The 27,582-nt window shown below is 42.2% G+C and overlaps 1 protein-coding gene across 3 annotated transcripts; it reads left to right on the plus strand.

Annotated features, from left to right (window-relative positions):
* MARVELD2 (MARVEL domain containing 2) lies at positions 1-27,408 on the plus strand. Of its 3 annotated transcripts, none has more exons than XM_037138645.2 (7): positions 1-77; positions 3,904-5,060; positions 9,034-9,069; positions 16,708-16,856; positions 17,102-17,273; positions 20,652-20,702; positions 21,495-27,408. In XM_037138645.2, the coding sequence occupies exons 2-7, from the start codon at positions 3,918-3,920 to the stop codon at positions 21,615-21,617; spliced, it is 1,674 nt and encodes a 557-aa protein (XP_036994540.2). In that variant the 5' UTR covers positions 1-77; positions 3,904-3,917; the 3' UTR covers positions 21,618-27,408. The 3 variants fall into 3 exon arrangements, with proteins under 3 accessions (XP_036994540.2, XP_053513380.1, XP_036994541.2); XM_037138646.2 differs by lacking the exon at positions 1-77 and adding an exon at positions 116-518; XM_053657405.1 differs by lacking the exons at positions 1-77; positions 9,034-9,069 and adding an exon at positions 115-518.
* The last annotated feature ends 174 nt before the right edge of the window (positions 27,409-27,582 follow it).

Consider the following 27,582-nt stretch of genomic DNA (forward strand, 5'->3'; position numbering starts at 1 on the left):
GCTCGGCCCCGCCCCGGGAGCCCGATCCCGGTTTCGCTGCCGCGGGCTGCTGGCGCGCTCTTCCGGCGGCCGCACAGGTGAGGAGGGTCCGAGGGGTGGGGCTCAGGTGAGCCGGCCCGGGCCCGGAGGGGCTGGCGCCTTCCCCGCAGGTGTGCGGGGCGGGAGGAGCTTCTCGGCGCCTCGGAGATTCCTGGGCCCGCGGCGCTCAACGCCCAGCCCCGCCATAACCTGCGGGCGGAGGCCGGCGCCCTGGGTGGTGAGGAGGAAGCGCGGCCCGGGGTCCGGAGGGCCCGGTGTCACGCCGGGTCTCACTCGGGAGACAGGTGCGCCACACGCGGGCCGCGCGCGCCTCTGTTCCGGGCGCGGGGATCCTGGTTACTGGGAGTCAGGCATTGCTGAGCCGGCTTAGTTCCGGCCACTTTGGGGCGGAATCTGGAAAGACCGAGAGTGGATTTTCGCTCAGAGACTCAAAGACGGTGCAAGCACGCAGTGTGGGCAGAGCACAGGGACCGAGCGAGGTAGGTGCACGCGTGCCGAGCAGCCGAGTCGGGAAACGCCGGAGCGAAGACGATCCGTAGCCCGTGGCCCCTCATTTGTGGGTGAAGTTGAAACCCTCGGGACTTTCCCAGCCCCCCTGGAGGCCCCCAAACATCCGAAATCTGCCCCTTTCGTGGGCCCGGTAAAATTTTACAGCCTGCTTTAGCAAGCGGTGGCTCTGTTTGTGTAAAGGTGACCAAATTCGATTCCTGGGACACTTTGTCGGGAGAGCTGGAGAGGGCGGGAGCACTTCTCTCACCGCAGTGGCTTTCCCACAGAGGTGTCCCAGGGGACGCAGTGAGCGTTCGGGCCTGGACAAAACGAAGACCCACTGCACCTCTGCGTGCCTAGTGGCTCCCAGTGACACCCTCTATCCGCAGGTTTACCATGTGCTACAATACAGCTGACCCCTTCTGACGTCACATATTTTGTTCTTCCACAAATCTTCAGATTTATATATATTTTGCTTTTTATTTAAACACCGATAGGGTGATCTAATTCAAATAAGCCACCTTTCACAGGTGCAGATACATCCTTTACAATTAGAAGCGCATCTCTTTTTTTTTTATGCTAGTGAATTAAATTAAGCCATGGGGTATCCTTTAAATGTATGTACTTTATAGTATAGATATTGAGAGCTGTTGTGTAAAATTTGCTAAACTTATTTGTTGTGCTTTTACTTCTACTTTTCTTAGGAAAATGTCTTTCAAAACTACAGTAGTACTTTGCATTATAGAATTTAAACTTTTCAGATAAAGATAAGAAACAGAGACAACAGTTAATTACTGTCATTTATAGAGCTTCTACTTTGCTTTGGACACCTTGCTGGGCCTATCATAGTTAATTCTTTAAAACTGGAGTGCCCCATTTAGAAGACCCCCAAATGTAAACTCCATCTCTACCCTGGATGATTCTGTCGCCTGTGGCAGCATGTGCCCTTCTGTATATAGCTGCCTACTTAACATCACCTGGATTTCAAACTCTCTGAAGGCTTCTCCCCAAGGCTACACTGGAGGAGTGAAATGTTGCAGGTGAAATGATCTGATGTCGGGTTTGCTTCCAAGTATTGTGTTGACAGAGGGAATAAGGCAGGGGATATAGATGCAACAAGATTGGTCATAAATTGATAATCACTGAAATAGAAGTTAATGGGTATGTAGGAGTTCGTAATACTGTTCTTTCCACTTTTATTAAGTTTGAAAATCTCTATTAAAAAGTTTATCTCCATTGCTACCACCATCGCCCACTGGATTATTTCACTGGCCTCCTAGCCAGTCTCCATGTTTTCACACTTGTCTCCTGTAGTGTACTCTCAACATAGCAACTGGAGAGATCCTATTAAAACATGGCCAGTGTGGCTCCGTTGGTTGGAGTGACATGGTTGGGAGTTCGATCCCCAGTCATGGCACAGGTTGAGGGTTTGGGGTGTGTACGGGAGGCAACCAATCAACGGTTCTCTCCCACATGGATGTCTCTCTCCCCCCACCCTCCCCCCAAAAGTCAGATGTGTCACTTCTCTACTCAGAATCCTCCAGTGGCTCCTTATCTCACTCCCAAATAAAAGCCAAAATCCTTTCCAGTGGTTTTCAAGGCCCTCACGACTCACATGGCCTCAATTCTACATCTCACTCACTCTGCCGCGGCCACACTGGCCTCCACGCCCTAATAGTCCAACACGCCAGGCACTCTTTCCAGGCCTTTGCACTAGCTGCGCCATCTACCTGGAATACTTCCCCCTGGAATACCTGCCTGGCTTCCTCCTTTATCTCCTTCATTTCTACATTCAGATGTCACATTCTCTATGAAAACTTCCTTGGTCATTCTATTTAACACCCTGTTAAATAGGAACCGAGGGAATACATGTAACACCCTGCCCACAGTGCACTCCTTATCCCCCCTTTTTTTCCCTTATCCCCTTTCTTAACTTTGTTCCTTAAAGTTCCTTATACTTCACTCCCCTTATCTATCATCTGTCACTCCCCACTGGAATATAAGCTCCACAAAGACAAAGATTTTAGTCAGCTTCATTCACTGGTATACTTTCAGCATGGTACACAGCACTGATACGCCAGGTATGTGGCAGGTGTTTGGTAAATATTTATTGAATGATCAGTCTCCATTTTACAAAGTAAAATAAAACAAGCCTTAGGAATTTCTAAATAGTTCAATATCATTAGGTGGAATTATCCTTTTAAATTGTGACACCGCCTGCATAGTGTCAAGTACAATGCCATGTGCCCAGTGAGTCTTCAAGTAAATAAACACAAGCAATTTGAGGGAGAAATTCATGTGCTGTAAACCTAGTAGTTACAGTAGCAAATGCTTCCCTCCTTTTTGTATTTGTGTCCACATTATTGATTTTATGAAGGAAATCAAGTTTCATAAAAGTGCTTTTCTACGCTTTATTTTTTTAGGTGGATTGAATACCCTCTAGGGTGACTTCCAAGTCTCCATGGCAACAGCAATTGCTCTTAGATAATTGCTTTGGAAAGAGTGATATACATGGTCATTGCTGCTGTTCTGTTTTGTACTTTTGGGGACTCTTTACCTTTGGTGACTTTTTTTCACTGAGAAGCCAGTTATAAAATCTAGTATCAAGTGTTACTATTTTAGAGTGGGAGGGGCCATGCCCCTAGACTGACTTTCCTGACGTAGAAAGGAAAGGGGCTCTTCACTCCCTGTGTTTAACAGGCTGCTTCTCCTGGGCCATTCATTCCAAAGCAAATTTGAGTTAATGAAAATGAGGAGTTATTTGCTGACCTATCACATTTTGGTATGCTTACACTCTTAAATATTTTGATTTAGCTGTTTGAGGAAAGGACTCTACTTGGAATGTGGTAGCATCCTGCTTTTTTAAAATTTAGTCTTATTTTTGTTGTTTTATATTTGGTTATTTACCGAGCTCATACATAAGTTAGACATAAATTTAGAGCTAACATTTAAAATTTTGATTACCCTTAAAATTGTATAGAATGATGACTGTATCTCTGGCTAACATTAATTGTTACATATGTTTAAGATATACATATTTATGTTGTCATTTTTTTAAAGTTTTTATTTATTTTTAGAGCAGGGAAGGGAGAAAGAGAGGGAGAGAAACATCTATTTGTGGTTACCTCTCGCATGCCCCCTACTGGGGACCTGGCCTGCAACCCAGGCATGTGCCCTGACTGGGAACCCTTTGGTTTGCAGGCTGGCCCTCAATCCACTGAGCCACACCAGCCAGGCCTATGTTATTATTTATATATCATAATAGACATGGCCATATTGGTTTCCTGAATGTGATCATTGACTAAGTGAATTAAATCAGCCTCATTGAAATAATAAAAAAGTAAGTGTAAATGATAACTTTAATCTTGGCCACAGGTCTGAAATCACAAATGTCGTCAAATGATGGACGATCCAAGAATAGGCACTACGATGAGGTCCCAAGGGACCTGGCCTATGAAGATGGCACCATAAGAACCCTGCAGACTCTTCGTGACAGTGAGCTGGCTGTGAGCGCAGATCCTTTGCCACCACCCCCTCTCCCATTACAGCCACCATTCGGGCCTGACTTCTACTCAAGTGACACAGAGGAACCGGCTATAGCACCGGATCTCAAACCTGTAAGACGCTTTGTGCCTGAGTCCTGGAAGAACTTCTTCAGAGGGAAGAAAAAGGACCCAGAATGGGATAAGCCTGTGTCAGACATCAGATACATCTCCGATGGAGTGGAGTGTTCACCTCCAGCGTCTCCAGGGAGAACAAACCACCGTTCACCCCCCAACTCCTGCAAAGATCCCTACGGAGGGTCAGAAGGAACCTTTAATTCCCGGAAGGAGGCTGAAGCGATGCTTCCCCAGGATTCCTATGGATCTCTAGGCCGACACACACAAACAGCTCTCACATACAGTGAGAAGGTGGAGGCATATAACCTGAGGTATTCCTACATGAAGTCGTGGCCTGGCCTGCTGAGAATTCTGGGTGTGGTGGAGCTACTTCTGGGGGCCGGCGTCTTCGCTTGTGTCACAGCTTACATTCACAAGGACAGTGAGTGGTATAACATGTTTGGCTATTCCCCCCCCACTGCCGTGGGAGGCATTGGTGGCCTGGGCAGTATATATGGGGGCTATTACTACAATGGCCCCAAAACTCCTTTCGTGCTCGTGGTGGCTGGATTAGCTTGGGTCACCACCATTATTATCCTGGTTCTTGGCATGTCCATGTATTATCAGACCATTCTTTTGGACTCTAACTGGTGGCCCCTAACTGAATTTGGAATTAATGTGGCCTTGTTTATTTTGTATATGGCCGCAGCCATAGTCTATGTGAATGATATCAACCGAGGTGGACTCTGCAACTATCCATTATTTAACACGCCGGTGAATGCAGTGTTCTGCCGGGTGGAAGGAGGACAGATAGCAGCGATGGTGTTCCTGTTCGTCACCATGATTGTTTACCTCATTGGTGCTTTGGTTTGCCTCAAGTTGTGGCGGCACGAGGCAGCCCGGAGACATAGGGAGTGCGTGGAGCAACAGGAGGTAAGGCATTTCAGTCCTTGTTCTTTTTATTTCTATTATTCACTCCTTTGTTAAATATGGATTCTCAAAACAAAGATTTTTACAGAAGCCTCTTTTAAGAAAATGAGGTGAAGTTCAAAAGCCCTAGCTCAGCATCTGACATGCTGTGACTGGGACAGCCCACTCTGATGGGTCACTGTTGTCAGCCTTCCAGGCAGACACCAGATACGTAATGTAATTTAGAGTTTGTTGCTGCATTAGTATGTTTTTCCAGTGCCTAAGAAAAAAACATAGCTACTGAATTCCTGAAAAGAAAAAGAACATACTCAGTAATAAAATGTCTCATCATTAAAGTAAGTTTGAGGACAATCTTGATACTTTAGCATGGCGAGATAATAAAAAACATAATTTTTCAGTTAGAGGAGGAAAGTGTTCACTTAAATCTGTTACGGTGAGTTCCACTTTCTTGCAGTGAGTTAAACAAAGTCCAGTAAGAATGTGGTGAACCACATGTGATTTTTTTCCTAAATATTGAAAAGTTGGGTTGTGAAAAACATACTCTGAAAATTTACTCAGGCATTTTGATGTTTTGTCCTTATTTTAGGTAGATGAATGCTCCAATATTAGAATGGGAGCCATGTACTTGATTTCAGTTCTAAGATTTAACTAATTAAATATACAAAGGAGAAAGAGGGAGAGGATTAATAATAACATCTAGAGGATAAGACTGTATCAAAGCCCTATTTAAAATAATTTTTTTAAACAGTAGCAAAATGTTAAGAGATGTTCTGCTAGCTTCATTATACTCTGAAATAAGTTAATGTTTTGCTTTCTTCTTCTAAGGAGAAGTGTCTAGTAGAATTTCCTCACACTGATAATGTCAGTATTTAACTTTTAAAAAAAATATGTTTTATTGATTATGACATTACGGTTGAGCCATTTCCCCCTTCATACCCCTCTACCCTGTACACCCCTTCCCCCATCATGTGTCACGAATTCTTTAGATTCTATGTTTCCCACACTGTTCTTGCCCTCCCCCCTGTCTATTTTCTACCTACTGCCTATGCTACTTATTCTCTGTACCTTCTCCCTCCTTCTCTTCCTCCCACTCCCCTATTGATAATCCTCCAGGTGATCTCCATTTCTATGGTTCTGCTCCTGATCTAGCTGTCCTCTTAGTTTGCTTTTGTTTTAGGTGTGGTTGTTAATAATTGTGAGTTTGCTGTCCTTTCACTGGTCATCTTTTTTTATCTTCTTTTTCTTAGGTAAGTCCCTTTAACATTTCATATAATTAGGGCTTGCTGATATGAACTCCTTGAACTTGACCCTATCGGAGAAGCACTTTATCTGCCCTTCCATTCTAAATGAAAGCTTTGCTGGATAGAGCAATCTTGGTTGTAGGTCTTTGGATTTCATGACTTGGAATACTTCTTTCCAGCCCCTTCTTGCCTGGAAGATCTCTTTGGAGAAATCAGCTGACAATCTGATGGGAACTCCTTTGTAGGTGACTGTCCCCTTCTCTCTTGCTGCTTCTAGGATTCTCTCCTTCATTTTAATCTTGGCTAATATGATTATGATGTGCCTTGGTGTGTTCCTCCTTGGGTCCAACTTCTTTGGGACTCTCTGAGCTTCCTGGATTTCCTGGAAGACTATTTCCTTTGCCAGATTGGGGAAGTTCTCCTTTATTATTTATTCGAACAAGTTTTCCACTTGTGGCTGTTCCTCTTCCCCTTCTGGTACCCCTATAATTCGGATGTTGGAACTTTTAAAGATGTCCTGGAGGTTCCTAAGCCTCTCCTCATATTTTTGAATTCTTGTTTCTTCATTCTTTTCTGTTTGGTCCTTTTTTTCTTCCTTCTGGTCCACTCCATTGATTTGCGTCTCAGTTTCCATCACTATTGGTTCCCTGTGTATTTTGCTTCATTTCACTTAGTGTAGCCTTCATTTTTTAATCTAATTTGTGACTATAATCAACCAGTTCTGTGAGCATCCTGATCACCAGTGTTTTGCACTCTGCATCCAATAGGTTGGCTATCTCTTGGTCGCTTAAAAATATTGGCTTTGGGGCTTTGAGCTGTTCTTCTTCTTGAGCCATAATGTTTTGGTCAGGTTGTGCCTGTTGTGTATGAGGGGCAGAGCCTTAGGTGTTCACCAGGGCAAGGCGACCCAGTTGCTGGGTTGTGACACTGTATGTGGGGCTGGAGTCAGAGAGGGGCAATGGCATTTATTCCACGCTCTCATGGATTTCGGTCCCCTCTGCCACTTCTCACAAGCAAATTGGGCCCTTCTGGTGCTGGTTCCCAGGTGTGTGGGCTTGTGCACCCTCCAGGACCCTATGGGTCTCTCCAACGAACTCTCTGTGAGCCTGGGAGCCTTTCCCGGCACCTTAACCCCTGGAAGTTTTTCCAATTGGTGCTTTTAGGCTTTAATTCCCATTGCTGGGGCCCTGGTTTGCACGGTCTGTCTCATTGTTGGCTCCTTTGCCTGGTTTATCTGTGTGTGAATGTGTGACCGTGGCCAGCCAGCTGCCTTGTGCCCCCACTGGGTCTGCCTGTTGCCATCCCACACCTGGGATCTGCCAACCACAGCCTGCACTCCTGGGTGGGTCTGGCTCTTTTTCCTGCAGGACACCTCTCCGACATCTGCCAACTCTGCCCCTCTTACTTGTCTGGCTGAATGGTTCGTTGTTGTCGGACTTAGGTACAGTTCAATTTTCTGTCTGTTTTGGTTGCATTTTTGTTACTAAATCTTTGTTGTCTTTAAACTTGCTTGTGCGAGGAGGCACAGTGTTTCCACCTACACCTCCATCTTGGCTGGCAGTCTAATTTTTTCCTTAATGTTAATTATATTCTTCATCTTTTCCACATATCTCCTTATACTATATAATTGCACATGGTGTACACAGGTGCGCAAAAGCAGGTTTACAGTTGTAATACAAATAAATAATACAATAATTAATAAATAGCGATACAAGAACAAACCATTTCACGTACTCACAACTGTAGACCTACTTTTGCCCCACCCTGCATATTGGGCAAAACTGTAGATAAAACAATGAACTCCTATCCTTATTTACTCAATAACCTATTTATTTACTCACTGACCTATATACTTTTTTACTCTTTTATAGGAATCTTATGCATGACAGCAACAAAAAACTTGGTTAAGTTTATAACAAGTACCTTATGATTTATGGAGAACCTCAGCATGTTTCAATGTGATTCATATTCTTTTGTCACAAAATATATTAATCTTACTAGAACTTGACATAGATATAAGTTTTTTCTAAAAGTTTGCCTTGGCATGTTAAGCATATTTCTTAAATTTACGTCTGTGTTATACAAAGTAAAGAACTTTAAATTGTAATCAGTGTGAAATCTAGGTAGTGAAATACACACATCCTCATATAATTTTATGTAAATTTAATAACAATACAATTCTTAGTGTCATTTCAAAATTCGACATTATCTATAATTGTCAACATAATACTTTCATTCTTTTTCCTTTGTCAACAAAAACTTGTTTCTATCAGACTCTTCCTAACGGCTGATTAGACTGGACTCTCCTCTGATGCTGGAGGCTGTGCCTCTTTGTGTCGCTGTGTCTTCCTGAAAGTTAGAAGATGTCATGGCCTGTGGCTTTTTTCTATTAATTTTATAATGTAACTGTCTTAGGCTCTTTAAATGTGCAAGGTAATGGGAGCCAAGAATAAAGAAATCAGGGTGACTCGGCACAACTTACCTGATAGTCTCAGCTATCTCCAGGTTTCTGCCTCTGCTCTTCGTTCCTGACTGACAGGGAATGACAGTTATCCCGTCCCCTCTGGTTCGCCACCGGCCCATCGAAACCTGGCCAAAAGAGTAGAGGAACATCTGGAAAGTAGAGACTCAACCTCTGTAGAATGGAGATTGGACTGTAAATTCAGGTGGATGACAGTGTTTGCAAAGTAACTTCACATGCCTTTGAAAAATCATTTTAACTCTCTTTGTTCCAGATAAGCGAGCCATCATTTTCATCAAAAAGGAAAATGGTAAGGAAAAAACTTCACATTATATATATATATATATTTTAATATTTAAATATTTATTTATTTTTAGAGAGAGGAGAAGGGAAAGAGAAAGAGAGGGAGAGAAAAACATCAATGTGTGGTTGCACTCCATTCTGGGGACCTGGCCTGCAACCCAGGCATGGGCCCTGACTGGGAATCGAACTGGCAATGCTTTGGTTGGTAGGCCCGCGCTCAATCCACTGAGCTACGCCAGGCAGGGCCTCACATTATATTTTATCTCTAGATTTGGTGAATACTTTTCTCTCTTGTCTGTAAGTCTACAGAGTAGATCATCTGTCTGTGAAAGTGTATCTGTTACATGGAGTTCCTAAAAGGCTTTTCAGCTTTTTTCTAATATAAAAAGGACCAAATTAGATAAGGTTATTAATAGTTTCTTTAAATTTTGTTAGATGAGAAGTTATATAAGTGAATGTTGGTTCTCCTTCTATGTTTAAATTTTAACCTTTTTTTAAGTGAAGGTAATTCTCCCAAACTTTCTGCAGTCTCTTTAAAGTTCTTTCAGATGCCAAATTTTGTGTCAGGAAAGAAATTTCTATTCTACCACTTACTAACTGTATGGTAATGAGCAGGTGTTTAACCTTCTAATGCCTTGGTTTCTTCATCTGGAAAATTGGAATAATAATACTTTCTACTCACGAGATTGCTGAGATGATTAAATGAGATGCCATTATTATAGTTATTTGCATATATAATTTAATATATTTTAATCATAATTTTATCTCATTGAAAAGTCCTCTCATTTTTCTTTAAATCCTGACCCAAGTTATATGTTTATTGAATTTAGAGAAAGAGGAAGGGAGGGGTAGAGAGAGAGAAACATCAATATGGGAAACATCAATCAATTGCCTCCTGTGCATGTCCTGCCTGGGGATCGATTGGGGATCAAACCCGCAACTTAGGTATGTGCTCTGACTGGGGATTGAACCTGCAGTCTCTTGGTGTACAGGATGATGCTCCAACCCATTCAGCCACACAGCCAGAGCAAAAAGTTCTTTAAGATATAGGTATTATTTCCAAGCAAAAGTTGAGAATTCAAATCACTGCTTTGTTTCTTTCTTTGAAGAGATAGCATATTTACTTGGTTCAGAATTCAAAAGAAGCTTTAATACAAAGCCTTCTCTCACTCCTGTACCTTGGCTCTCCAATTCTCCTGCTTGGAGGCAGCCAGTGTTATTAGTCTCTTGTGTTTCCTTTTGGAAATGTGTTATGTATATATTCACTCTCCTCCCCCATTTACCTGAAAGGTAGCATACCATATGCACTGTTATGTTCCTTAATTTTTCCACAATACATTTCTAAGATGTTTTCCTATTAGTACATAAAGACCTTCTGCTTTCTCTTTTTATAGCTACACAGTATTTCATTATGTGGATGAATCATAGTTTATTTAACCATAAATGAACATTTAGGTTATTTCACTATTAAAAACAATCTTATAGTGAATAACCTTATACATATAAGAATATGCTTGTGCAAGCTTCCTTTCATATATTTTGATTGTCAGATTGTCCAATAGAAATTTTACCAATTCCCACTCCTACAACACGACAGGCCTCCTCACCCCCTGACTAACACAGGGTGTTAGGAACTGTGTCAACATCAATCTAATAGCTGAAAACCAGTATCTCATGTAGTTATAATTTCCTTTCCCTTCTCAGGAGTGAGGTTCAGCATTTTCCTTGTTATGTTTGCCTTTCCTTTTCTATTAACTGTCATATCCTGTCCAGTTTTTTTTTGTTGTATTGTGAATTCATTCAAGCCCTTTGTTAAGTACATTCATTTTGAAAATACCTCTTATTGGTTCTTTTTAACTTTATTCTCTATAACACACAAATATTCTTTGAAAATATTCTCTTGATATGATGCACTGAGAAAAACACAGCATCACTTCTGTGGTGTTCTTGCCAAAAATACTTTGTTCGTGCTGAAATAGGGGATTTTATGAAGTGGGTGAACAGTCTGCCCAAGGGATCGTGATTAATACATCAGTGTTATCATTAATTAATTCATTGAACAAACACGTGCCAGTTTGGCTGTGGGCCAGTGATAGGAACACTACAAAGAGTATCATTGTGTATACATACATTCATACATACATACATGACGGTATGTATGTAATTGGGGTAAAAAACAGTGAGTATTATCTCTATTTTCCAGGGGCTTACAAATCTAGTGAAAAAGAAAAACACAGACACAAGATTATCGAGTGTGATTGTGTGAGTGTTCATGTGTGTGTGTATGAGAGAGGGGTCACAAGCATCGAGAACTATAAAATTAAACTAAATAATTTGCTTAGAGATTTGTATTTCTCTGACATCTCCTGGGAAAGTCGGTTTATAGATGATAATGTCCAGTTTGGCATTGTTAATTGGTCATCATTGAGGATCTGTAACTAGCAGCATTTTTTAAAGAGTCAGTTGCATTATTCCTGACATATATGTAAAGTCATCTGAATTGCAGCTGACAGGGTTCAGCAGCTTTCCTGGATTATTTTGGGTATTCATCACTCTTTAGAAATAAAAGACATCTGACCCATCCTGACTGAGCAGGCGTGGTGCAAAGGAGACCAGCAGAGTCTCTCTCACAAGGCGTGTGGACCTTGTGCTGCAAACCTGCGCACTTGCAACGTTGTTCAGAAAATTAGAGAGAGACTGCTGTACCTTGGGTGCGTGTGTGTGCTTCTTCATTTGTTTTATTTTTGTTTTAACTTCCCGCTTCCCCTGCGTTTTAGTTTTGTGTTCATTTATTCAACATTTATTGCTGTCAGGATATACATTTCAAGTGGACTTGTTCTAACTCAGAGCTAAATGGATGCTCAATTTTAAGCTATCTAAAATGTACATATCACATGTACCTGAAAGCAATTATAGTAGTCTCCTTTAGGAGGGCGCCGGGCCAACTGAGGGGAACAGGAATAAAGGGAGACTTTTCCTTATGTACCCTTTTGTACACTTTGAACTGTTATATAATATGTATATATTACCTATTAAAAATTTTTTAAAGTTTTTAAAAAATTAGGTTAATACTCATTTCAGATATTGAGATAAGCAAAAAGGCTGATGTTTAAATAGTATGCTGGCCCTTTTTTGTGTCATTTAAATGCGACCTTCCTAGCTAACCCTGTGGGTTGCCTTCCAGTGTTACTCCAGAGACGTTAGAGTGTGACCAGCTGGGAGTCATCCTGAGGCTGGTTTTGACGGATCATTGCCAGTGCTCTCCTTCAAGACTGCCAGCAATGCCTTAACCCACTAGTCACTCCTGCTGCCCCAGAGGGGCCGACTAGGAAAGTCACAGAGTCCACCCTGGCCAGGAATGTGTTGCAGCCTTGTCAGAGTCCTAAAATAATGGTCGCTGCATAACACGTTGAGTTCAAAGGACTGTGGTGTAGAAGATGGATCAGGATTAGAAAGACTGTATTAAAAAAAGGGGGGGGCCTAAAAACTTACATATGCAGAAATTCACTTTCTAAAAGCTGACTCTCATTAATAAGTGATGTCAAAATCTGGCATCTGAGTTGGCAAATCAGAGTGTGAACATTAGGAAATGTGTTTTAGAACATCCTTGGGGGCAGAAGAGAAGAATCTGTTTGCTTTGTGAGGTTAAAGGTGACCACTGTGCAGGTGTTGACTGCTCAGCACCAAACTGGCCTGTCGCTGAGCTGCAGTGTGGTGAGGATGTGGCAATGGTGGTCATTCTTGGCCAGGGTGGAATTTATGGGCTTCCTGGTCAGTCTCTTGCAGGTAGTGGGATTTACCAATGGGATTAAGTGCAGAATAAAGTAAAAGGCCTGTCTGAATTGGAGGAACGTACCCCACATGATAGAGTGGCCAGTGTCATTGGTGAGAATGTGGCTGATTTCACATGTGGGACAGGATTAGAAAGATCTGCCAGGGAGTTCAGGGTAGCTCCTTTGGGACACCCTAGGAGGTTGGTGTCCAGTGTGCCCAGGGGGTGCTGTGGGGTTCCAGATCCTGACAGGTCCTGGAATAGTCAGGAATAACTGTAGCAGAGATGGAACCCCCATTCCTGGGGACTCCTTTTAAAATTATATCAATCCAGTATATCCTTTTGAAGGCATCTTTTCCTGGGAGATGGATCACTGGGAGTCAGCACGTGTAGGTGTGTTTTATAGGCAGACCTCCATGAGAGGGAATATTATGACTTAACTGAGGATTCACCCTTGGACTTACCAATGAGAAACCTTGTACAAGAGCTTGGCTCTCCAGCTTCTTATTGGATACAATTTTTGCCTCCTTCCTCCTTAGTCCCTAGCAGGGAAGAATCAGCAGACTGCCTTAGGAGAGGCATGTAGTGTGATGAGGAGGAAATAAGCTTTGGGATCTGGCAAATCTGAATTTGAGTACAAGATCAGCTACTTACTAGCTTTGTGACCCTGGGTAAATTACTTGCTGTGTCTCTGAACTTCAGTTTTCTGTCACTCGTTGGAACTCTCTACCAGGCTTCCCTTGCTTGGTATTTACCAAATACAATTTATAAAAAGGAAACAAGATTATTTTTAAAAGAAATAATATACAGACATAAAGTAAGGTCAAATAGAGACAGAAATAAATTCTAATGAATCCCTAAGTGCTGAGCAGAGTTCTTTTCCCAAGCAAAACAAAAATCTAATTTAGGCATCACAAGTAATGGTGTGGGTTTGGGATCAGGGGTCTGTGCACCGTTACATTATACACTCAGAGGGAGGAAGAATCAGAAACTGGGAAATGGGCACTGGTTGGTGTTTTTGTTTTTTAAGCATTTATTTATTTATTTTTAGAGAGGGGAGAAAGAAATATTGATCAGCTGCCTCTTGCATGCTATGCTCCCCAACCAGGGACCTGGCCTGCAGCCCAGGCCTGTGCCCTGACCAGGAATTGAACCAGTGACCAGGCAGTTTGGGGGACAATGCTCAACCAACCCACTGAACCACACCAGTCAGGGCTAGCGTTCCCTATCTCTAACTTAACAGGATATTCATCAGCCTCTTTGTAATTTGAAAGACTTAATAATTATATACAAAGCATTACTTATCCTGTTGCTTAATTACTTTCTCTTGCCTCACAGTAAAGCTCCCCTGATATTTGCTGACAAAACTAGTTTTTACTAGAAGCAAAGGAAGGTTGTTTCTGGGGCTCTGTTCGTAATCAGGAATGCTGCTTGACAGCCGACAGACCCAGGGCTAGAGCCCAGAGCTTCCTTCCCACGGAAGCTTAAGGTGATTTTGGTTCTTCGTCTCATGTCTAGTTTCGAACTTGCCCCTGCTCCAATAGGGTTTTCTGAACTGATGATCAGTGAGGTTCACCCTAAAAATGTGGAAGAAAATGTTAAGGGCATAAAAACAAAACAAAAAATACAGCAGATGAAATAGTCTTTTTGGAAATATTCTGGCTTCTTAAAACTCCCTCTTTATATTCAAGGTTTATGTCTTAGAAATAGAGATGGACAAGTAAGGAAAATGAATAGTTCCTGCTTGAAAAAAACTTTAACTGGAAAAAACCCCAAACTTTGTGGACTCTCATGTGGACTGTTGTGCCCACTATGAGGACCTGGGCCGAATTCGTGACTCTGCCCAGGAAGCCTGAGCTTGCCGCCTGGGGCTGTTGCTGAGACTGCCAGGCCAGAGGTGTTCATGGCCGCTCCCTTGGCCAGCAGTGGGAGAAAGGGGTTGTTCAATAGTTAGAAGCTGGAAAAGGAAAGCCATGAAATAAAACTCTTTATGTAAGCCAAAATGTTCAACACCATAATTCATCGTCGAGATTAAACATATCAGCACTCATTAGAATGAAGAAATGGCATCCTCACCAGCGGATCAAAAAGCAGACTTTCCCCCAGGGTATTCTGCTCCCACTCAAATTCTTGCTGCTTTGGGCCCAGGGGCCCGGCGTGCCTTCCTTCACGGAGGCCATCTGGTTCCCCTTCACCTGGGAGCTTCTCCTTTTCACACCCCTCCCCCGCAGGGCTGGTGAGCACATCCGATCTCTAATCTGGGCTGTACTGTTTGGTGAGTTAAGAGCTAGTGGTTTTTCGAATGAGCTAATGTCAGACCGAACCTCAAAGACAGCCCCAGAAATAGAAAGTCAGGAAACAAGGGATTAAAAGCTGCCTGGCAAGGTTTTAAAATCTCATGTTATATTTGTTTTCGGTGGAGTAGGGGCTTCTGTCAGTTTAGTTTCAGTTTCATTTAACAAGCCTGAGGTGAGGGCCCCCCGGGGGGCAGAGGAGAGGCGCTGACTGCCCTAAGGGGATGGCAGTGCCCACCCCGCCCAGCACAAATTCATTTGTAGCATACTACCAGAGAACTTCGGGGAACTTCAGCATCGAGCAGTATACAGCTAACTACACCAGTTTCCTCGTGTAATTCATTGAAAAGTGTCAATGAGCCAGAAAGTTCTGGGTTTTAATCATGCCTTCACTCATAGCTGTGAGACCTTGGAGGAGGTACTAAACCTCTCTGAATCTGGCTCTGTTATGTGTAAAATGGAACTTCTTTCCTGGCATCCAGCAGCCTTACCAACTCAATGGTATTCTGGGCACTGCTTTAGTAGGGCCCTGAACACTCTTCCCAGCCAGCCCCAAAGCTGCGCATCCAGCTGAGCCTGCCTGTTCTGGGGCGCGTTCACCGAGCCTTCCACTCCTACTGCCCTTCTTTTGGCTGTTTTGGCTCTTAAAGTCTGTCCCCTGTACTTCCTCTCTGGGCTATTTCATCTTGTGTTCTTTTCCTTCTTTTGAATATACCATTGTTTACTAAGCAGGCCTTTAGGAGCTCTCCAGTGTAGAAACCAGGGTGACTTAAATCACCACCTGCAGGGTCCTCGTGACCTCTTCAGCAAATTGCAGGTTAGGGACACGTGGGCACATTAAAAATGTCCACTGTCTCTCTGGATTCTTTTTTTTTTAAGTATGTTATTTATTTATTTCAGAGAGAAGGGAAGGGAAGGAGAGAAACATCAATGTGTGGTTGCCTCTCATGTGTCCCGCACTGGGAACTGGCATGCAACCCAGGCATGTGCCCTGACTGGGAATCGAACTGCAATCCTTTGCTTCACAGGCCCACACTCAATCCACTTGAGCTACACCAGCCAGGGCTCTCTGGATTCTTTGCTTTCCTTTCAGATAATGAAAACAGTGCAGCGTGTATCTCTCTGACCCACTCAGTGGCTACTTGTAATTGCTTCATCACAGGTTCTGGTGTCATTTTTTTCTGATTCCACTTTAGTAGATTTGTTCCATTTTTGTTCCCCGAATTTATTTTGAATTGCATTTTTTATTCTTTTACAATTAGTTGAGGTATAAATCCAAAAAAAATAAGGTACTTAAGACCCCGGATTCCCCATTTCATCACCCATCTTTGACATGTACATGCTGGGGGTTGGAGGGTGTTCTACTTATGCTCGTCCACCTCTCAGTGTGAGTCCCTTTAGCTGTGACAGAAGGACTCAGAACAACTTTGTCAGTGTAAAACGTGTAATTCTGAAATGAGATGTTAATCGCTGTTCTGCTTTGCTTCTTGACTTTCCATTGTCTTCTAAGAATCAGTTCCGGTTTGTTTTTCTCCTGCCTCTGTTTGTAAACAAATCCTCTTTTTCTCCCAAACTGTAGTGTGAAATGGCCATTGGTGGTGATAGACAGAGAGACCAAGAAGTTAATTTCAAAGAATTGAGAGCAACAAAAATGAAACCTGAAGTACTGAGTAGACACATTCCCGCGGGCCACATCCCTAAACCTGTTGTGTTGCCTGACTATGTGGCGTGAGTATCTGTCTAAATCTTCACAATAGGAACGAGAGATTCCATTTGGGCTTTTTATTTTTCTGTTTGTCTCCAAGTTAATCCTCTCTGCCTAAACTCATCTGTATTTGAACAGTTGTTTGTTACCTAGGAGATAGTGTATTGAATTGAAGGTGCAACATGGTCAGTGAGGAATAAGCTAAGCCGATTTCCCATTCAGCTTGTTGTAGTGAAAAGTTATCACTTTGGTTAATTTTTTCCCTCAGAAAGTACCCTGTGATTCAGACAGATGATGAACGAGAACGCTATAAAGCTGTGTTCCAAGACCAGTTTTCGGAGTACAAAGAGCTCTCTGCAGAAGTTCAAGCCGTCTTGAGGAAGTTTGATGAGCTGGATGCAGTGATGAGGAGGTTGCCACATCATGCGGGAAACCAGCAGGTCAGTGTCTGCAGCTGCCTGGGAAGACTGGTAGTTAGGGAAGGAAAGATCCCACCTTTTTAAAATGCAGATGAGCCATAACCACATGCATCTGCTATCTGTCTAGGGAAGTCACTTGAGGTCTTCAAGGTGACTAGTCAGGATTACAATTCAAATTATATAATTTAACCTCTTTGGCCTTCAATTGTTAAGTAATATTTTGTTTTCTTATCTAAATGAAGTATGAATTTAACAAAGATACATACTGAGTCAATCAGGGTCCCAATGGAGACAGATGGCACACACAAATTAAGATATTTTGAGGAAGTTTTATTCACAAAGAAGTGGGCAGTGTGTCTAGGAGCCCCGAGGGGCTTTGCATTCTCCAGCAGCCAGTGATAGCTGGGTGGGAGCCACTCCAGGCCCAGAGAGCACAGGGAGAGGATGCAGAGTGGGTCTGAAGGTGCAGGCGTGAGCTCCCGGGCGCCTGAGTCAGTCTGAGGAGGGTGATCTTGGCAGAGAGGAAAGCCAGGTGGGGACGGCAGCACTTTCTGTGATGTTCTTTTTCTGTAAATGGCTTCTTATTTCATATTTTACACTTCATTTTTTAGCTAATGTACAAACTTTTATTGAAATACAATTCACACGCCATAAAATTCACCCTTTTTAACTGTATAATTAATGGATTTTGGTGTATTCACCAAGTCAAAGTCTAACAACCATCACCACTCTCTAATTCCAGAACACTTTTCTCACCCCATGAACAAGTAGCCCTTACTCCCATTCCCACCTGCCTCCAGCCTTTGGCAGCTGCCAGTGTGCTTTCTGTCTATGGATTTGCTTCTTTTGAACCTTTCATATAAATGCAGTGATACAATGTAGCCTTTTGTGTCTGCCTCCTTTCACTTGGTATAATGTTTTCAAGGTTCATCTATATCGTGTTGTAGCAAGAATCCGTACTTCGTTCTTTTTCATGGTGGGACAATAACATTCCATTATTGTGATATCCAGCTTATCGGTTGATGGACATTTGCGTTGTTTCCACTTTTTGACTATTAGAATAATGCTGCTATAAACATTTGCATGTACTATCCTGTCCTTTTTAAAGAGGATATATTAATTTAATCTATTACTTACATAATTAAAACTTTAAGAATTCACACAGTATTTTAAAATAATTTCAAAAAGGTTAATATATGGATATGTAATAGATATATGTTTTATATACACACACACACACACAAACATATATATATTCTTTTAGATCCATTAGTTGGGCATCCTTATTTTAACCACAGATTTAAGTGTGCATTTAAATCAGTTATAATTATGAGCTAGCTAAGCCAAGTGTGTATAGTAGTGGCATTTTCCCAATCCTGGAGCAATGGGATAATGTTGGCTAAGTGACACTAGTACCAGGAAGCAGGAAAAACCCAGCAACTACTACAGGTCAAGGGTCAATTAGTACCATTTGGAAAGCAAGCAAGGTCCACAGGTCCACAAAGGGTGACCACATTGACAGGCCCTCCAGGGAGTGTGGGAAGGAGCCAGTGGCCCCAGGAATCTGCATTAGCACAGGGTGGGAAGCTGAAACTGGTTGACAGACAGGATGCTGAGAAACCCAACTGAGACAGGTAGCTCTGAGCCTAGACCCAGTGGTCTCTGGGTTGAGGGCTTTGCGTGACTGGGCCAGGGCTCAGGCATGGCGGTCTGCGGTTGGGGCTGAGAGACTGAGTCCTCCTGTGACATCTCCACACGGTACCTACAGTAGTCGTGTCCTCCAGTTTTCAACATGGTATGGCAAGCAAGTAGCCCAATGACAAGGCCACACTTCCTCTCCGTGTCTCCTCCAGTCCTTATCTAAAGTAGAAATATTAATCGTAGCACAATGTTCACTTCTCTTTGGCCACAGGCGGAGGGAGCTTTGCTGTGGGCAGTCATCTGCCAGCGAGGCTCATTCATTCCCCAGCACGTCCCCAGGGAGCCACGTCAAAGCCCAGTGAGCTCGTGTGGAGGCACAGGTTCTCCCACCAACCTGGCTGTGGCCCTTGAAAACCGAAACAATCCCATGGCTTTTCTAAGCTCATAAAATACCAATATTGCTTGAAGTCATTCCTCTGGTTCTCCCCCTCTTAACTTCAGTTTCTCACTCAGATGCTAGAATAGGTTTTACCACTCTCCTCTCTCTGTGCATCTTTGGCACAGCAGCCCTGGCCCCAGGCGGCTGGTTTGCTCCCAGTCCAGGACCTGTTCCTATGGCTGACAGCTGCATCTCCAGGTTCATGTCTCTGCAGGCAGCCTGTGCAACACAAATACTGCTCATAGTTGTAGTCTGGAAAAGACATTGAGGAATTAAAATGTACTGGGAGAAGGACGTGGGTAAGTGATAGAAAATGTTCTCAGGGGGCCCTGGCTCGTGGATTGAGTACCGGCCTGCAAACCAAAGGGTCGCCAGTTTGATTCCTAGTCCAGGCGCATGCCTGGGTTGCAGGCTGGGTCCCCAACAGGGGGTGTGTGAGAGGCAGCCACACACTGATGTTTCTCTCCCTCTCTTTCTACCTCTCTTCCTCTCTGTCTAAAAATAAATAAATAAATCCTTAAAAGAGAAAAAGAAAATATTCTCAGGGGAAGCTTTTAAGACTATAAATTACAACATTTTATTTTTTTATTTATTAGGTTTATAGTATCTAATGGTCTCTATAGCGTAGGTTTCATGGATAAATGAAGGCATTGTTCTAGTCATCTGTTCCCTTTGGATAGGCCATTCAACCCCTTAACAAATTCCATGTTTATTATAAAACTTAGAATAAAGTTAGAAGGAACATTATATTAGCTATTTCCAAACATTGAATAGTTTCAACCTCTGAATCCCCACACCTAATAACATAAAAAAGAACTTATCAATGGGGTGAAAATGATGCCTAATAATAAGTTTCTAAATAATAGGTTTATTATTATTTATAGGCTTATAAATAATAAGAGGTTAATAAATGATCTTTATTAATATGATCATTATGTGCCAAGCACTTGACAAGGATCATTTCAGAGACTTCTCACAACCCTATGAGGTAGTTACAGGTATTATTTCCATTTACCAATAAGGAAACTGAGTCTTGGGAGGAGTAAAGATCAAGGTCACAGAGCTGCCAGGCAGTGGCACTGGGACCCAGTTTTGGTTCCATGCAGGCAGGGCCTTTCTGCTCACTCCTCAGTCCCACCGCCTGGCCCAGAGTCCTCAGATGTTGTCCAGCGAATCAGATTCTTGCATATGAATACTGTCATTATAGTCTGAGGTAAAAATTGCTTTCTGTTCTAATTCCCAGTATACTTTGAGACATTCTTGAGATTTGTGAGTAAATGCAAATGTTTTACTTCAAGTATACAATATACTTTTCTTAGGAACATGAGAGAATTTCAAGAATCCTTGAAGAGTTCAAGAAAAAAAAGAAGGTGAGTAAAACCATTTTCTTCTTCAAAGTATATTCTTATCCAGGCACAACTGACAGACTTTAGATTCTTTTAGCTAAAATACTTCTTTTTTTGTATTTCTTAAGATGCCCCTTGTTAGGGAATGGGGGTGCCCGCTTCTCCTCGTCTCTGTTCTGATTACATTCTGCTGTGTCCTGGTGGAGCCACCTAGAGACACGAGCACTGATGCAGAACTCACCACCCACATTTCCTTCAGAAACACGACCTTATTTTGCATGTTTCCAACTCCATCCTTAATTACACCAATCAGTAGAGGCCCAAGAGAGCTTTTATTAAATGTTTCTATACTTACTCTTTAATGTATTTTAAACTATTAAAGTTAGCCTTGGCTGGTGTGGCTCAGTGGGTTGAGTGCCTGTCTGTGAACCAAAGGCTTGCCAGTTCAATTCCCAGTCAGGGCACACGCCTGGGTTGCGGGCCAAGTCCCCAATAGGCGGTGTGTGAGAGGCAACCACACATTAATGTTTCTCTCCCTCTCTTTCTCCCTCCCTTCCCCTCTCTAAAAATAAATAAATAAAATCTTTAAAAAAATAAACTACTAAAGTTAAAGGTGCCTTTCTCAAATTTGCTGTGAACCTAAAACTACTCTAAAAAATAAAGTCTATTAAAAACTGGTTTTCTTACAAGGCAGATTTTGAAATCTGCTGCAGGAAAATCTTCTAGGAAGGGTCATTTCCTGGGTGTTACTGTATGTGTCTGTTTTGGGGCTTTGTTGAGGCAGAGGCTGACAGAACAACTGTGTTTCTTTTTTAGGATCCTACATTTCTGGAAAAAAAAGAACGCTGCGATTATCTAAAGAATAAACTTTCTCACATAAAGCAAAGAATTCAAGAATATGATAAAGTAATGAATTGGGATGTTCAAAGTTATTCTTAGACTTTATTTGAAACCACTTTTTGATATGAAACTTCATATTTATTTACTGTCTTTTTTATGTTAGTTTCTGTGATAAAGAAGCCAGCTCTTCCTGAACCAGTTTCTACTTGGTTTAGCTGGAATGCAATGTTAAAACAGGGTGATTTCCCTTGAGCATTTCAGAAAAACAAATTTACCAAGGGCCTTTACTAAGCATGGAGGAAACCCTGTATTCATTTGTGTACAGTCCATGTTGAAATGAAAAGTGATTTAGAGATCACATCCTCAGGTGTGAGAGCAAGTAGAGTATCGGTTCTGGTGCTATAGAATATTAATTTTACCTTTTTGAGTCAGGCACGTTCCTAAGTTTTCTAGGACAAACTTCCCTTCCCGGCCACAGCTTTCACTGTTCTCCCTTACAAGGGGTTTGAATGCAAGATAAACATTTTCAAGCCTAATGATCTTGGGCAAGTTGCTTAAATCTCGCTGTGCCTATTTCTTCATCTGTAAAACACGGCTGATAATAGTGCCTACCTCATAGGGTTGTTAGGAGGATTAAATGAGTTAGTATTTGTGACCTACTTAGAACAGAGTCTGGCCCCTTGTCAGCACTACGCTGTTGTTTGTGAAATCTGTAGAAAAATGTATGTGAGGTGAATAAACTTCCTAGAATTTCTCAAGGAAAGATCCTTAATGAGCAAGGCTGACCAGCTAACCAAAAGGCCGTGTGTCTCATGGCCTTCTCTCCTGTGTTGTTAATAACCAACCACAGGTAGCCTTAAGCAGATGCTTCCCTGTGGTTTTGCGCCCACTGGGGACTTCCCGTCCTTAGCCAGTGTCACTGAGCACACACGTCCAGCCCTTCCTGTTCACGTCACATCACGTAGGACTGACTGTGTGGGTGTCCTTGCCTCTTCTCTCTTGTTTGGACGTTTATCCTCAGGCCCCATGACATTGCCTTTGCTTAGAATCCCCCGTTTGTTTATTGGGATGCTTCATCTTCCCAAGACTTATCTTCACTTTGGGGCTTTATTCAAAAGAAATGTTTTGTATTTATTAGTAGGGACAATGAACTGCCTTAAAAAGTTTTGTTTTTTAAAAAAAAATCATTGCTTACTGGATCCTGTTCAGCAGCATCTATTTTGTAATTTCCCAGGGTTGGAAATACAATTTCTGCTTAATGTAACTGCCGTTCACACAATTGATGTTTGAAGAATTTTCTGAAGTGAAACCACAGAAAAGCGTGGAAAAGCAGAGGGTTAGGAAATGTGGGTTCCTGAATGAGTCTCCTGGTTTCCCTTTGCCGCCGAAATCTTACTGCGTGTTGTTAGTGTTTTGATACCATGGTCCTCCCACTGCTTAGCGCCCTAAGAGTCTTAAGGGGTGAGGCCCCTTCTAGAAGCCCGCTTCCATTAGAACAGCTTCACTTTCTATTTTACACACTGGGCCCCGTGCTCACATTTCACTTAAGAATACCAGTGCTTAAAAAAAAAAAGATAAAATAATTCCATTTTGGTAGACTGTAAAGAGTTAGATTAATATAGAAATGAACTGTTAAGGAAATTTAACTCTGCAAAACTTGATTCTGTTATAATTATAAATGTTATTTTTCCAAAACCAATGTTGTAACACTGAACTTAAGTTTTTTAATGTCTGTACCTAGGCATATTAAAATTGTAATTGTTTTGCTGTTCTGGCATTCCTGTGTTGACCGGGCGTGTTCTTGCAAATATTTAACATTATCATAAAGTAAACTGGAAAATCATTGAAAACCTGTAGGTCATGACATTCAGGTGGCTATTTTCCCCTCCCCCATTATTTGTAAGAATTCAAAGTCAAGGCCACTGTGCTGCTCTCCACAGGCTGCCGTCACAAAGTACCACAAGCCGACTGGCTTAAAACCACAGCGGTGTCCTGTCTCAGTTTTGCAGGCTAGAAATCTGAATCACGTTGTCAGCAGGGCCGAGCTCCCCGGGGAGGATCCTGCCTGTCCTCCCGTGGTTTCCTGGCAACCGCTGGTGTGCCGTGGCTTGTGCGTGTATCACCTAAATCCTCTGTCTTCACACAGCTGTCTTCTTGTAGGGACACCAGTCGTACTGGGTGAGTGACTCACCTTCAGTAGGATGATCTCATCTTTTTTTTCAAGTCAGCATTTATTCAGTTCAATATAACAAGTGAAATGGTTAAGAACCATTATTTTTCAAATGCCTCAAATATACTGGAATTTTTTAAAAAGTTTTCTAATTACAAAAGCAGTACATGCAAATTGTAGGAACTTTTGGAAAAGCAAAGTGTAAAGAAAAATTTTAAGTACCAACAATCTCACTGCTTAGAGGTGTCTACTGTTAATATTTGATATATTTCCTTCTCTTTGTCTATGCAATTTTTTCCCATCACCATTTATCCCTCCCATACCCTCTTGCACCTCCACCAGTTTTCCTCCCCTGGATGACCTCATCGTAACTGATTACACCTGCAAAGACCCTGTTTCCAAATAACATCACATTCGAGGGACCAGAGGTTAGGTATTCAACATACCTTTTGGGGTTGAGTGGACACAATTCAACCCATAACAGCCACATTCGGCAAGGTGCGATTCAAAAGCAAGGATAATTCCCTGTACATTTTTTCCCTCCACCTGACTTGAACATATATTCTAATTTAAAATATAGTAAGAGAATATGTATGTCTGAAACTTGGAAAGAGGAAAGTATATATTCTTTCTTTTAAAATGTATTTTATTGATTATGCCATTACGGTTGTCCTATTCCCCCTTCATTCCCCTCCACCCTCCATACCCCTCCCCCACCATCCTCGCCCTTTTGTTTAGGACCACGTATCACAAGTTCTGTAGCTTCTACATTTCCCCTACTATTCTTGCTCTGCCCCCTATCTACCTTCTACCTACCGTCTATGCTACTTATTCTCTGTACCTTCTCCCCTCTTGTCCTCTTCCCACTCCCCTATTGCTAACCCTCCAGGTGATCTCCATTTCTATGGTTCTGCTCCTGATCTAGCTGTCCTTTTAGTTTGCTTTTGTTTTAGGTGTGGTTGTTAGTAACTGTGAGTTTGCTGTCCTTTCACTGTTCATATTTTTTATCTTCTTTTTCTTAGATAAGTCCCTTTAACATTTCATATAACAAGGGCTTGTTGATGATGAACTCCTTGAATTTGACCTTATCAGAAAAGCACTTTATCTGCCCTTCCATTCTGAATGAAAACTTTGCTGGATAGAGCAATCTTGGATGTAGGTCTCTGGATTTCATGACTTGGAATACTTCTTTCCAGCCCCTTCCTGCCTGGAAGATCTCTTTGGAGAAATCAGCTGACAGTCTGATGGGAACTCCTTTGTAGGTGACTGTCCCCTTCTCTCTTGCTGCTTCTAGGATTCTCTCCTTCATTTTAATCTTGGCTAATGTAATTCTGATGTGCCTTGGTGAGTTCCTTCTTGGGTCCACCTTCTTTGGGACTCTCTGAGCTTCCTGGATTTCCTGGAAGTCGATTTCCTATGCCAGATTGGGGAAGTTCTCCTTTATTATTTGTTCAAATAAGTGCTCCACTTGTGATTGTTCCTCTTCCCCTTCTGGAATCCCTATAATTTGGATGTTGGAACATTTAAAGATGTCCTGGAGGTTTCTAAGCCTCTCCTCATTTTTTTGAATTCTTGTTTCTTCATATTTTCCTGTTTGGTCATTTGTTCCTTCCTTCTGGTCCACTCCCTTGATTTGAGTCCATTTCCTTTTCATCACTATTGGTTTCCTGTGCATTTCCCTTCATTTCAATTAGTTTAGCCTTCATTTGTTCCTCTAATTTGTGACTAAAATCAACCAGTTCTGTGAGCATCCTGATCACTAGTGTTTTGAACTGTGCATCTGATGGGTTGGCTATCTCTTGGTTGCTTAGAAGTATTGGCTCTGGGGCTTTGAGCTGTTCTTCTTGAGCCATAATGTTTTGGTCTGTTTGCGCCTGTTAGGTATGAGGTGGGGAGCCTTAGGTGTTCACGAGGGTGGGGCGACCCGGGTTTCTGGGTTATGATGTTGTATGTGGGGGCCGGGTCAGAGAGGGGCAATGGCGTTTGTTCCGCTCTCTCTTGGATTTCGGTTTTCTCTGATGCTTCCCGCAAGCAAACCAGGCCCTCCTGGTGCTGGCTTCCGGGTGTGTGGGCCTGTGCACCCTCCAGGACCCTGTGGGTCTCTCCAATGAACTCTGTGAGCCTGGGAGCTTCTCCTAGCACCTAGACCCCGAAAGTCTTTCCAATTGGTGCTTTTAGGCTTTAATTCCCATCGCTGGGGCCCTAGCCTGATCAGTCTGTCTCACTGTTCCCTCCTTCGCTTGGTTTATCTGCGTGAGAATTCGTGACCGCGGTCAGCCAGCTGCCTTTTGCCCTCACTGGGTCCTCCCGTTGCCACCCCGCGCCTGGGATCTGCCAACCGCACCTGCTCTCCTAGGTTGGTCAGGCTGATCCCTCCTGCCTGACTGCTCCGCCGCTGACTCTGCCCCTCTTACCGGTCTGGCTGAATGGTTCATTGTTGTCAGACTTCTGTACAGTTCAATTTTCTGTGTTTTGGCTGTGTTTTTGTTACTAAAACTTTGTTGTCTTTAAACTTGGTTGTGCAAGGAGGCACAGTGTTTTCACCTATGCCTCGATCTTGGCCGGAAGTCAGAAAGTATATATTCTTCACTTGTTCACTTGCATTAGCTGTTTATGTGCCAGATGCTTTCACTGAACAGGTGGTATTGTAGCATTGATGACAGTGGTAAACTGACAGAGACCTCGTAGTTACTGTCTAACAGAAGGTCTGAAGGGGAAGATGAGATATACTTATTTTTATGTTCATTTCTACAAATGGTTTGTGTAATAAACCTGATACTGAGATGCACCAGTGTTCAAAAGATAAACAATATAAGAAAAGTCTGTAATGTTTTCTGACTGTCATCTATCTAAAAGAAAAGAATTATTGTGGGAAAAATTTTAAAGATTAAAAAAAGAAAAATGAGTATAAAAGTTTAGAAAATAAAAGTCCTGCCATATCATATAGTTTCACTCCCTGGTGATATATACTGTTTGGAGCATGTCCTTCCAGTTTGTTTATGGTACATGCAATTATTTAAAAATTATCTACTTTAATACTTTAAATGTGTTTTTCCTAAAAAGAGGACCCGGGAGGCTGCACCAGCGTGTGGTGGGGAAGCCGGGAGAGCCACAGGTAGGAAGGATAGTCAGCCCTGTGGACCAAGAATGTGGGCTTCAGGGCTCGCTGCAACCAAGGCTCCAGCTGCTGCTGAGAGAGCCTGACAGGTGAACGTCTTTGAGCACCAGCTTCCTTATCTGGGGATAAATAATATGGCCTGATGAAATTGTTGTGAAAATTAATTGCAATAATGTACATAAAATACCAGGAAAATACTTGCTCAATAAGTGGTAGCTGGATATTCAAATACTGTTTTCATTCAGTTAAATAATGAGTTGACTACTTTAAAGGTAGAATATCAGAATGACTAATAACAACAATGACAAAAGGCATTTTCAGAAAGTATATAGGTAATGCATTTATTATAGAAAATGAAGATGAGCTTATAGTCTTCCAAATACACACAAATAATTATTCTATGACCCCCAACCCAACAGAGCCACTATTAATATTTTGAAACACAGCCTTCCATTCTTACCATAGGTTGATATGGGGTGGGGCAAAAGTAGGTTTACAGTTTGTATGGAAAAAAATAAAATAATATAAGAATAAACTTTTGAGTACTCACAACTATAAACATACTTTTGCCCCACCCTATATTTATATAAGCATATTATAGGGGAAAGTCTTGGTATTAAGAAAATGTTTTTTAATTATATAGCATGGTGTGTTTTATGTTTTAAATGAGAAATAATAAAATGATCGTGATTTTTCTGAATTTAGAGTTTTCTATTTATTTCATTTTAATACAATTTAGTTACATTACTGCTTTAAAGTTATTGATGTTGTTCCTG

This window comes from Artibeus jamaicensis, unplaced genomic scaffold (genome assembly GCF_021234435.1).
Source record: "Artibeus jamaicensis isolate MK-2021 breed Jamaican fruit bat unplaced genomic scaffold, CSHL_Jam_final scaffold_369, whole genome shotgun sequence".
Classification (NCBI taxonomy): Eukaryota; Metazoa; Chordata; class Mammalia; order Chiroptera; family Phyllostomidae; genus Artibeus; species Artibeus jamaicensis.

Excerpts from the sequence above, each read along its gene's own strand:
- MARVELD2 (XM_037138645.2), top strand. The coding sequence starts at position 3,918 with ATGTCGTCAAATGATGGACGATCCAAGAATAGGCACTACGATGAGGTC. Across the intron at positions 5,061-9,033 it reads AGTGCGTGGAGCAACAGGAG|ATAAGCGAGCCATCATTTTC; the intron begins GTAAGGCATTTC and ends TCTTTGTTCCAG. Across the intron at positions 16,857-17,101 it reads GTGTTGCCTGACTATGTGGC|AAAGTACCCTGTGATTCAGA; the intron begins GTGAGTATCTGT and ends TTTTTCCCTCAG.